The sequence below is a fragment of the Sorex fumeus genome, unplaced genomic scaffold (genome assembly GCF_029834395.1).
Source record: "Sorex fumeus unplaced genomic scaffold, SorFum_2.1 ptg000034l, whole genome shotgun sequence".
NCBI lineage: Eukaryota > Metazoa > Chordata > Mammalia > Eulipotyphla > Soricidae > Sorex > Sorex fumeus.
In genome coordinates, this window is record NW_026606091.1 from 44,135,320 (window position 1) to 44,147,702 (window position 12,383).

General features: G+C 44.9%; 1 protein-coding gene across 4 annotated transcripts in view; it reads right to left on the minus strand.

The window, feature by feature from the left end:
* The window catches only part of EPB41L4B (erythrocyte membrane protein band 4.1 like 4B), a 164,620-nt gene that overhangs the window by 35,822 nt on the left and 116,415 nt on the right, over positions 1 to 12,383 (minus strand). For all 4 annotated transcript variants that reach the window (XM_056117022.1, XM_056117021.1, XM_056117019.1 and 1 more), the window contains exons 18-19: positions 5,135 to 5,260; positions 1,152 to 1,219 (exon numbers count right to left, since the gene is read on the minus strand). In XM_056117022.1, the coding sequence (XP_055972997.1) occupies positions 1,152 to 1,219; positions 5,135 to 5,260 (194 nt within the window). The remainder of the gene's footprint in view (positions 1 to 1,151; positions 1,220 to 5,134; positions 5,261 to 12,383) is intronic.

A 12,383-nucleotide genomic window follows, 5' to 3' on the forward strand; every position in this document is an offset into this window, starting at 1 on the left:
GAGGAGGGTGGGAGCAGGCCAAGGACTTCCGGGTCAGCTCTGAACCCTGGGGAGGTAACCATACATTACCTAAGGACTGGAAAGCGGGTGTGGGTGGCATGGGGTGGGAAGGATGAATTAAGGTTTTATAAAGCCTAGGAGGCAGGTGTGTCTATGTCTCTGGGGAAGGACTAATTAACACCAAGGACATGAATTAGGAGTTATAAGGTGACAAAAGAAATGTTGGCTTTATTTTTAGCATCCAGTATAAGAATCATCCCCAGGCAGACCTTTTTTGCAGGGCTTGCTAAAATTCTGATTCCTGTCTTCACTGCCTCCCATCTCTCCAAAGGAGCTGAAAGGTTAGGAATAGGATTCAGGAGTGTGTGTGCGTGGGGGGGGGGAGTGGTGCTCAAAGAGTGGCTTCTAGGGGTGCTCAGGGTACCATGTAGTGCTGGGGTATCGATCTGGGGTTGGCCACATACCACATACAAGGCAAGCACCTTAACCCCTATACTATCTCTTTGGTCCCAAGTCTGTGTTTGTAACAAGTGATAAATGCAGTTGTCCTGGACCCCATTAAGGAACTCCACCAAGGGAGACCATTAAGGAGTCGCCATGAATATACGCATTGCTAACATGGGCTGAGAAGAAAAGAGCTTCTGCTCTGTAACATTAGGAGAGGAAGGATTTCCCTCTGGGTTTAGGGTGGTGGGAGCTGGGGAGTTTAAAAAAAAAAAAGAACTGTGTGTTTCTGATTTTGTCCAGGAGCTTATTCTAAGGACCAAGCTAAAAGGCCAAGGGGAGAACATGAGTTGAGCTGGGACAGTGAGCGGCGAGCATTCTTATCCAAGCTGTGGCATTCTTGTCCAAGCTGGGCACCCCAGGGAGACTGGAAAGGGCATTAAGCGGGGCAAGGCAAGGACAAAACTACGTGCCTGAGAAGCAAACGGAAGTGTTTTGTTAGCAGAACAGAAAACTGAGAACAAGCAGAAGCTCTAAAGAAGTTGTCAAAGCCAACCTATCTCTTCCAAAGCTCACATGCTCTTTGGTGGTTTTCCCCCCCTCTTCTTATTTCATTAGCAAGTGCCCTCATGAGTAATGTTTCAAGGAGAACGAGGATGTTGAAGACACAGAATACTGTTTCCCCATTCAAACAAGAAGCAACAGACCTTACATTAGCATCCTGAAGACTGGATTTCTTATTGATATTTATAAACGTTGATTCCTCTTTTCCAACCTGTTAACAAAAAATAGGCAGGTTTGTCAAAACCGAGCATCTCAGCCTGCAAGAAAATGTTTTCCACTCTCCTACATTCAAAGGATTAGAGAAATGTGAAGGTGGATGTCGCAGAGGTAGTTCATCATGTACTCCATCAATTACAAAGTTTCTCTGGTGTTTTTTTTTTTTTTTTTATAAATGAACAAGAAAGTTTCCTTGACTCATTATTCCCCATCCTGGGGATTAACACTTAATCACTGAAGTGCAATCATTCTGGCATTCATTCTTTAACTGAGCACCTGCTATGTGCCAGCTCATGCCCGAAAAGAACGGGGTGATGTGGGAAAAGCTAATCCCACAGTTTAATTCCCCACCTCAGATTTTTGATCAAAGATAATCGTCGTCGACACTGAGCTCACGGAGCCCTTGCCATTTATGAAAAGAATTCAGAACCTGTCCTTTCCCATCAGTGTTAAGGCTTGGGAGGAATTATGTAAGAGGAATTTGATAGAAGCCTTGTCCTCCCCCTGGCAAGTATCAGAAATACTGATGGCAGAGGAAGGAGGAAGGGACACCCACGGCACCACGTGGGCCAGCTGGATACACGCCAGAGGTCAGTGAGGGACGTGTCCACCCGCCGCCCTCACACTCATCACGACATAGAACTTGGCCTCCGTTCTCTATACACGCCGTGCTCCACTCTCAAGGAGACTGACTTGAGGGCACTGCATTAGGAGCTCGCCTCACCCGCCTATCTGGATGAGTCCAGTCTTGTCTCCAGATCCAAGCTTGATCAAAGCCTTTCTATTTGTTTTAGGGCCACACAAGGCTTATTATTTTTTTTCTGGACTTGGGAATCACTTCTGGCAGTGCTCAGGGGCCCATATGGGTGCTGGGAATCAAATCTGGGTCAGCTTTCTGCAAAGCAAGTGCCTTGCCCGCTGTACTATCTCTCCAGCCCCCTCAAATCCTTAAAAAAAGAGAGAGACAAGGAGACTGCAATGAATAATATCATGGTCCTTTTTCTTTTTTCTTTTTCTTTTTGGTCATAGCTGGCGATGCTCAGGGGTTACTCCTGGTTTTGCACTCAGGAATTAGTCCTGGCGGTGCTTGGGGGATTACATGGGATGCTGGGCATTGGAACCAGGTTGGCCTCACGCAAGGCAAATGCCCTACCAAACACTCTACCCGCTGTACTATCGCTCCAGCTCCTATCATGGTCCTTTTGACTTCTTCCTTACAACCTCACTCTGTCTTGGTACCGACCAGAATGAATTTGGACCCTAGTCTGTCTGCCTCAGACCCTCCTCCTTCCTTCCCCATACCTACACAGTCCCTCAAAGCTCTTCAGGGGCTGAAGTGATAGTATAGCAGAGAGGGCACTTGCCTTGCATACAAATGACCCAGGTTTGATTCCCAGCACTGCATACGGTCTCCCAAGCCCCACCAGGAGTAATCCCTGAGCACAGAGCCAGGAGTAATCCCTGAGCACAGAGCCAGGAGTAAGCCTTGAGCACCACTGAGTATGGCCCACAATTTTTTTTAAATAGTTTTTTTTTTATCCAAGTTGGCATTTCCCCAAGTTTAGTCTAATGTACTCATGAGCACTAGTTCCACAGATAGTAGTGGGAGCCACTTCCCAAGAGGGCTATAGAGGTGTAAACAAAGAAAAGCATATATATATTTGCTGCAGAACTCCTCAGTATCTCAGAAACAAACACAGATTGTGACTGTCCCAAGGGATTTAGCAGGTAGCATTCCCAGAAGCCCCCAGCTGAAGGGCTAAAGGGTTGAGTCTCCATATATCGTTCTGGGAAACACTAATTTCATCCCCCGCCCCTCCTCCCCTTCTCCTTCCCTGCTTCTACTTCATCTCTTAGGCCAGGACATTTTCTTTTCTACCTATTTCTCCTATCATTTCTACCTTTTGCAAAATGAAATATTTCCAACACACTTCACGAACTCTTTACTGGCCCCTGGAAGATGATATAGAGCCGTGAGGAATATGATAGAACTTTCTACTCCGAACCAGAGCAGCTTGGCATATTGTGAAAGCGATGTTAAGTTGTATTCGTACCAGGATCCTGTAACATGACATACTTTAAAACATTGAAAGTAGAACAAAAGCGAGGGGGTGCATGACTGACAGCACTGTGAAGTTCATCCTCCGGTGAGTGCTTCCATTATTATCTTCAAACGATCTGGACCAGAGAGACAGCACAGTGGGCTGAGCCCATTCTCTGCCTGCAGGAGGCCTAGGTTTGATTTCTCCCAAGAACCACCAGATGTGGCCCCAAACAAAAAAAATACAACTCCTGACTTTTTGACACCCCACTTCGGCAACTGTTATTCTCTCCATTTTCTCGGTTGTAGAGGGAAGGCCTGGTGTTTAGGACACTTTAAAATCATCTCACTCAATCTCCACTACCATCCAAGGCAGTGACTGCTATAATCCCATTTTATGCATAAGGACATGGAAGCTCAGAGAAGCTAAGAGTTCAGAAGGTGATGACACGGGAACAGGGCAATCGACATTCAAATCCAGAGCGTCTAATGTCAAAGCTTCACACTCATATCAAATACAGAAGAAGTTGGTAAGCTTGCCTCTCACTCATGGTAAGTTTATGAAGGAGCTAAATCGTTCAGACTGCTATATTCACAGAGAGAAATCATGGCACATGAGATTATAGAATATTTAATTTATCTTTGGCAACATAAGCACAGATATTACACTTCATAAGGAATGAAGAATATCACTATGTACATTGCTAATAAAATCATGGTCAGATGATAGCTTTTTACATAATTTTCCAAAGGAGGGATGATTCATGGGTTTCAACTTGAGTGCCAAGTGTGATCAACTGGCGGTTACTCCTTGAAATATGATGGAAAAAATGATCCTATGGCTGCGTTTGGATAGCACCATGACCCACCAGTGACTCTGTTCCGAGTACAAGTGAGGGAATTTATGGACATTATTAAACCATCAACTCTGATCTGCAAACCCGCCCTCCTGCCCTCTCGAGTCTCATTTCTGACTCTCTGAGTGACGTGTTCAGAGCGGGTGCAGGGGGAAGCCAGGTCTCCTTCCTGTCTAGCTCCTAGCTCTGAGACGTCACCCAGCCTGGCCTGCATCTGGGTCACTCTCAAGCCTGGCCTCATCACGCCCAGCTCAGTCATTTGAGTACTAGCCAGTCACTTAAGAGTCTGAGCTCAGGCTCTGTGGCAATTGTCTGCTAAGCTCAGAGACACCAGCCACGGTGACCCCTCCTCAGAAGTCCAGCATCTCTTGGGGATCCCTTTCAAAACTTCTACATTTTCATTCTCACAGCATCTCTGTTTCCTTGGCTGTAGGGATAGAAAGTGTTTCCCACCTCTAGTAACTTTACTATCTCTAGTACCTTAGAGTACTCAAAGTATGGACCCTTAAATTAGTAATGCATGAGATGAGTGCTCCCCTCTGCACCGCTTCTGCCCCATTACTGAATCTAATGGAAAAAGCTCAGCTCTGCAGATGACTCTACACACTCACATTTGCCAGCCACTGCCTTTGTTTCCCATTTCGTCCGTTCGGTTACCCATTAATAATTCTTGCTATTAAAACCTCTGTTCCTTTGTGGGGCCCGAGTGATAGAGGATTCGGTAGGCAACTTGCCTTGCAGGCAGCCGACCTGGGTTCAATCCCCAACATCTTCTTCTATGGTCCCCCGAGCCACTAGGAGTGATTCCCGAGTGCAGAGTCAGAAGTAACCCCTGAGCACCACCAGGAGCAAAACCAAACCTCTGTTTGCATCACTGTGTGGCTCCGTGTCCTGCTATGTCCACCCGACAGCATCTCTGCCCCCAAGAACCTCCCCTTACTCTCTGGTCCTGAGGAACTCCTGTGACACCCCCCAACACACACACACACCAGGGGGAAGCACAGGCCCCCACCTGGGCGCTCGAGCGGGATGCGTTCTCCAGCTGGGCCTTCAGAATGTTGCACTTCACATGGTCAGCCACGGGGGAAGGCAACAACGGGGTCTGCAGCGTCTTCTCAGAAACTTTCTTCTCTTCAGCCTGCGACAAACGTTGCATGAGACCCATTAGACGTGAAAAGAGAATGAAGGCGAACTTGCTCACACAAGCCAAGCTGCAGATAACAGGCAGACGTAAATGTATAAACTTAAACAGCACTAGCCCCTTCTATTTTGACCAAGGACTTGTGAGCACTGTCTTGTTCTCTGGCACATTAGGGAAAGACAAATTAGGGATCCCAGCAGAGAAGAGGGTCGAAGAGAGGAGGCTCTCACAGAATCCTGCAACTAATCAAAGGCAGAACCAGGACTCACCTTCTGGTTTCTTAGATCCTCAGGCCTCCTCTCTACCTCCACCCACCATGCAGTTCTGCTTTTTCCTTCTATGGCTCTCTCTTTCAGAGATAGATTCTGTGACTTGTGAAATCAATGAAAGTGGTAGGGCAGGAAGGCAGTCCATGGACTGAGCCCACGCCTTGCATGCAGGAGGCCTACTGTAGGATCCCTGGCATCGCCTGGGCACCTAAACACAACCAGGGACCACCTCTGAGCAAGGAGCCCAGTGTTGCCCTTAAGCACCTCTGGGTGTGGCTCTCAAACCAAAATAATAATAATAATAATAATAATAATAATAATAATAAGAAGAAGAAGAAGAAGAAGAAGAAGAAGAAGCATTGATATTTTTACAGTGCACCCTGCAGAATCCTGCAACTAATCAAAGGCAGAACCCTGCAGAGCTGTGTACTTAACTGAAAATCTCCCTTAGAAACTGGTGGCCGCCGGATCTCCCCAGATTGAAAAAGGTGCCAATCCACCACCTGTTCCTACTGGCGGCTCAGGGCCCATCTTCCAGAGGCCAATGGACAGCCTGATAGAGGCCTGCAGTGACGAGACACGTGGAGCCTCATGGGATGGGGGTGGGGCCGGCCCTTTCCTCCCTCGCCCAAAGGAGACCCGAGTCACTGCTCACAAACAAGCCCTCTGACTATCCAACAAGTGGCTTAAGCCATGATCCCAGAGACTCAGAAACAAATCTCGGAACCCAGTGGCTTTTGGCAGAAATCCCTCCAGATTTAATTATTATGATTTCAGAATTCCAAAATGTGGATGTGGCCAAGCGACATATTATACTATTCGTTATCAGCAGTAGAAAACAAATTGTCTAATGTTGCTTTTTCGGCAGATGTGAGTGCTGGGGTAAAATCCCAAATAATAATGGTGGGTCTGACGCCAAAACATTGAATACAATCAAAATAGAGAGAGAGGAATGTGGAAATCATCTGCCCCACAGGGAGGGGGAGAAAGTGGGATGGGGGGTATACTGGGATTTTTGGGGGTGCAAAATGTGCAAGGGTGAAGGGTTGGGTGTTTTCATCATTGTATGATCGAGACTTAAACCTGAAAGCTTTGTAACTGCTCTCACGGTAATTCAATAAATAAATTTATATTAAAAAAAAGAAATTGCTGGCTGTGTTACTTCATAGGAGAGTGTCTCAGACTCTAGTAATTTAACTAGCTCTTCCCGCCTTTGCCATTCTCCCTGTATTAACTGAATCTGCACCTATAATTCATAGGAGCCAGTGGAGGCAGATTAGCCTGGAACTACCTAATTTAAGCATATGCAAGTAGTAATATATTCAATCATAGGCCAGGTGGCTATTGGACATGTCATGATAAAGTATGATGATTATATAACTATTAAAAAATGCTCATCCATCTGTAGAATCCTGCATCATTCGTGTCAGGATGGACAGCAGTTCAAGACGCAGTTGTCTTAATGCTTGTGAAGCCCATTATAGCCTCGGCTAAGACAGTGCCTGGCACAGAGCAGGTGCTAGTGAAGAAGACAACAATGCCATGGAGTTATGATGCGAAGAGACAAGTGTCTAGAAGCCAACAGATTCTAATCAAGTCTCCATGTGGTAGATCAGCGACCACGTGCGAGGACGAGAATAAAATGTTCTAGGGACAGCTCAGTGAACACGCGGTGAGCACGGGGCTGTGAGTTCAATCCCCGCCACTGTCCCATGCGCTCCCACTGTGATCCCAATGACACTGCCATTTAGGATGTGGAGTGTGTGATCTGGCTACAAAAGGTGTGTGAGCATCGTGACCGTGTGTGTGTGTGTGTGTGTGTGTGTGTCTGTATAATGTGATCTCAGCTCTCTACAACAACAACAAAAATGGAAGGGCAACAATAATACCAAAAAAATTAATACATTTAAAGGCTTCAAATTCTTCAAGTTCCAAAACTAATTTCATTTACTACTCCAAAATTTCCATTGAGTGCCTTGACACACATGGGCCAAGTATTATGAAAGCGCTAGGGGGAGCATAACGTAAGTGGCTGGTTAACCTCATTTACTAAAGGAAAGGGCACAGAAACAATTTTCCCAGTGGGATCTCCAGAGAGGGAAACATTGGGTAGAATAAGGAGAAGTCAGTATTTTTTTTTTTTTGCAACAACAAGAAAAGTAGAGCCAGACGCCTGGATTTGAATCTTGGCTTTTTCCTTATCAGCTCCAGAGAAAATAAAAGTGTGTAAGGACTGGAGAGACAGTGCAATGGGTAGAGTGTTATCTTGCAATCAGCTAAGCTGGTTCCCCAGCACCATGTATGGTCCCCTGAGCCCCACCAGGAGTGATCCCTGAGTGCAGAGCTAGTAGTGCCAGGTACGCCACCTCACCCTGCACAGATAAAAGCATAGGCTAGGAATACAAGCATATTTGAAGTCCTGGGTTCAACCCCCAGCACGGCACAGACCCTCAAGCTCGGGGTATGACCAGGGTAATCCCAGGGCCAGCCAGACTCTGAGTAGCCCAAAGTACTTGAGTGCCATTGGGTATCGCCTCTCTAAAATTTTTTTCAGATTAAAAAAATGATAATAATTATGGTAGTGGTGCTGGTGACAATTAAAACTAAAAAAACACCAGGGCCAAGGAGATAGTTGAAGTGGCAGGGCACATGCTTATTAGCTCGTGCAAAGCCCTGAGTTCCACGTGCTTGTCCCCATCCCAACCTCCAGCACCACTGGGAGTGGTCTCCCATAAATGACTAAAAATTAATGCCAGGAGTTCATAATTTACCGAGCATTTACGGTGGGCCAGCTACTGGTGAATCGCATCCTAAGCTCATTGAATCCTCTCATTTAACCATCCTATTGGGAGGCAGGTTCTATGACTACCCCCATTTTCTAATTATGGGAAACAAAGCTAAGAGATAGTGAGTCCCTTGCCCAAAGGGACTCAGAAAGCCGACGAAAGAGCCAAGATTCATAGCCAGGACTGGGGACTCCAAAGCAAGAGTCTTCATCACCCAGTCATGGGGAGCCCCTTAACCTCTCGGCATCTTTATTTATAAGATCATTATCACAATCAAAGGAGAAAGTAAGATGAGAACAGCAAGTTCATGTGAGTCTTTGGTTAGAAAGCACATACATCTAAAAAAAAGACACCAGGTAAGAGACACTAATGGCCATCAAGCTGGATGTAAAGAAGACTGACTTACTTGATAGGAATCATTATCTTGGGAGACTTGGCAAAGACCCCAAAGCTTATTTATTTGAAAAGATGAGGTTTACCATATCATTTTAAGATAACTGAGCATGCGATATAAATCCTGCTATAATGTTTAATACTAGAAAGGGTGTTTTTATTGGTGTGAAAAGAGTTAATTTTATTTCTTTGGGTTCTTTTTGAGGGGGACACATTTGGTGGTGTTCAGGAGTAACTCCACACAGAGCTCAGGGGACCATATAGTGCTGTGGGGGTTGAACTGGGATGAATGGATGCAAGGCAAGCACCTTAATACCTGTACTACCACTCTGGGACCCAAAAGTTAATTAAAAAATTTTGGGACCACACCCAGTGATGTTCAGGTCTTACTCCTGGCGCAGTGCTCAGGGATCACTTCTGGCAGGCTTGAGGGACCATCATGGATTGCCAGGGATTGAACCAGGGTCATCTGCATCCAAGGCAAGCACACCACCTGTACTATTGCTCCAGCCCTCCAGGAGTTACTTCTTAAATTAAATGTAACTTTTATGAATAATATAGCAATATATAGGAAGTTCTAAAACCCACTGAGGTTTCTAACAACTGCTTAAGGGGATGTAGTTATATTGGCAGTAATGACCAAAGGCCTATTTTTAAAAAATGGAATGCTGCTAAAACAAGAACAGAAAGAAAGTTTAGCACTGATTTTTTTCCCCTTTGAATTCAGGTATTCTGAAATGCTTCTTGGACATAAAATCCATGCAGGCTTGTTCTGATAAGTCTAGACAAAGCAAGAGCTAATGTTCAGCTCTATGAATTGATCCAGGTGAAGGCCAATAAAAATTCTGTAAAATCTGACCATTATTAAATGAATTATATTTGGCCATTTTTATATGATGCACAAGAGGTGTTTTTGTGGTAGAAAAATATCTGGATGACTACCAAACTACAGTTCTGGCCTGAAAAATGGTTCCAAAAATGGCTGTGTTTTCTCTTTTCTGTATGACTGTATTTTGTATTTTATGCTCCTTTTGCATTGTGGAAATATGCTTGATCATTCAATATGGAAATACAGATTTTAAAACATACAAATGAATGAAAATTGGGCTTCGCTTTTTTGAGTTAGAAATAATCCATCTGGGAATGTCAAATGAGGATAAACAAATGATTAGATGCATTTTAAAATTGTTTGTACACACTGTTTACACATTTGAAATCTGATTCAAATCCCTGGGATCATTTTGGGTACAACTTTGGAAGTGGGCAGTGAAAAAGTCTTCTCGCCATTAAATGAAGAAAAGGAATGTACTTACTCCTTAGAAGAATCAGAGGATTCCCAGCCACTGAGACTGGGAAAACACTTTGAAATTATTGGTTCCCAATTGGGATAAGTGATGAGTCTGTTGCAAGGAATGCTTTATTAATGATAAGAACTCATCATATACTCATGTGTTAGCATTGAGTCAAGGTTATTTTGATAGCATTAGCTCAGTGATTTTCAAGCCTTTTATACCGATGAACTGGCACCGATCCACGAGCGGGCAGGGAGGTCGGAAACCACACTATCTATCTTACTTGCTTGTTGATGTATTTGTTCATGTAGAGAAGAAAAAGAGCTCAAGTTATTGCTTCAGCTCCAAGGAAATGCTCAACAACCCACGGCTGTCTCATCTATTCTCTGAACCCAGAGCAAGCCATTTTCAAGTGCCACCAATATTCATGGCAAGTCCAATTTACGGTTCATGAGTTTTTTGTTGCTCTATGCTGTACTGCTTTGAGACACATTTTAAGTATGTATCAATTCCTAGGAAAACCCCTGTTAAAATCATTTAGTGTGTGTAATGCCTAAGAAAAGTAGAAAACCACGAGACTAAGAGTAAGATCAACCCAGAGGCTGTAGGGTACACTGGACTGACTCTCCAGCATCCGGAATTGGGCTGGCTTAATAAGTATTTGTTAACTGCATAAATACGGGTGCCATCCTGCAGGAGAAATCCCTCACAGCTGGCCCTCGGGAACAGTGATAAAAGATGGGAAAGTCTGCCAGGTTTAATCCCATCTATGCTCACCAGCATAGATAAGGAGAGAGGCTACTCTGAGGTCAAAGCCCCCAAATTCTTCCTATTCCTTCTTATGAAGCTAAGCATTAGGATGGAAAACATAACCCACAGGTAAAGAAGACCGTTTCCTTTGAAGATCTTAAAAATTAAATGATACTGCTAAGCGAAATGAGTCAGAAAGAGAGGGATAGACATAGAAAGATTGCATTCATCTGGGGGATATAAAGAAACAAAATATGAGATTAATACCCAAGAATAGCTGAGATCAGCACCAGGAGGATTACTCCATAGCTTAGAGGCCAGCCGGGCATTCTAGAGGAAAGGGCAGCTCAGATAGAGAAGGGAACACCAAATAAAGGGTGTTTGGAGGATCCTCCCAGGAGGGGAGATGCATGTTGAAAGTAGACTATGGACTGAACATGATTGCCACTCAATGCCTCTTTTGCAGACCACAACACCCAAAAGGAGAGAGAGAACACAGGGGATTGCCCTGCCACAGAGGCAGGGGGATGGGGGGATGGGGGTGGGGGGATATTATCCATGGTGGTGGAAAATGGGCCCTGGTGGAGGGATGGGTATCTGATCATTGTATAATCGAAACCCAAGCACAAAAAATTGTAAATCTACAACTGTACCTTATCGTGTTTCACTAAAAATAATAAAAAAAATTAAATGATACATCTAGCTGTATTCAACTAGGAGCAGTTTTGTCCTTCAGGACATACCTGGAAAATTTGGGAATCAATGATGTTTGATGCATCCAGATGGGAGTGGCGGGTGTCTGTGCTACCAGCATCTAGGGAAGCTACAGAACATCCCACAATGCATAGAGTCCTCCCAATTCACAAAGAATTACCAGCCCCGAATGCCCCTGTTGCTGAAGCTGAGGACCCCAAATGTCACTGGTGGAGGAAATGAAGAAGCATGTTGGGGTACAAAGGACACAGAGAAGTGAGAGCCCCCAGATTTCAGCCCCTGCTGTGTGATCCCAGAGAGTCATTGCCCTTCCTGGGATCTCAGATGTTGAGACGGTTGAATAAAATAACAGGTGAAATCCAACGCCAGCATTCTACAGCTGTAAGATAAAATCTGGCTTTCACAAGGCTACCAGTGTGCACCTAAGAACATGGTTTAGGAGGCCAGGATGGTGGTGCTCTTGGTAGACCATGTGCCTTCTGTATGAACAGCCTCGGGTTCCATCCTGGCTACCGTCTGAACACTGGCCCCTCTCCAGCAATGCTCAGTGTGACCTCCATGACAATAACTTTTTTTAAAAAGAAGAGTTTACTGCCCCCCCCAATTGTTTCCCACCCTATTCTTTCATCTTTATTTAATTTCATCTTTTCTTGCATCAACAACTCAAAATCTACTATGTTCCAGGCACATACTTAATGAGAGTAAGAAGGTGGTATGAACTGAATTCTGTGCCCATTCCATTCATATGTTAAAATCCTAACCCCAGGGGTCAGAGAGATACTACAGAAGGTAAAGAGCGAGCTTGCCTTGCACATGACTGGTCTGGGTTTGATCTCTGGAGCCTCATATGGTCCACTGAGCCTGCCAGGTGTGACCCCTGAGTGCAGAGCCAGGAGTGCTCTCTGAGTGCACAGTC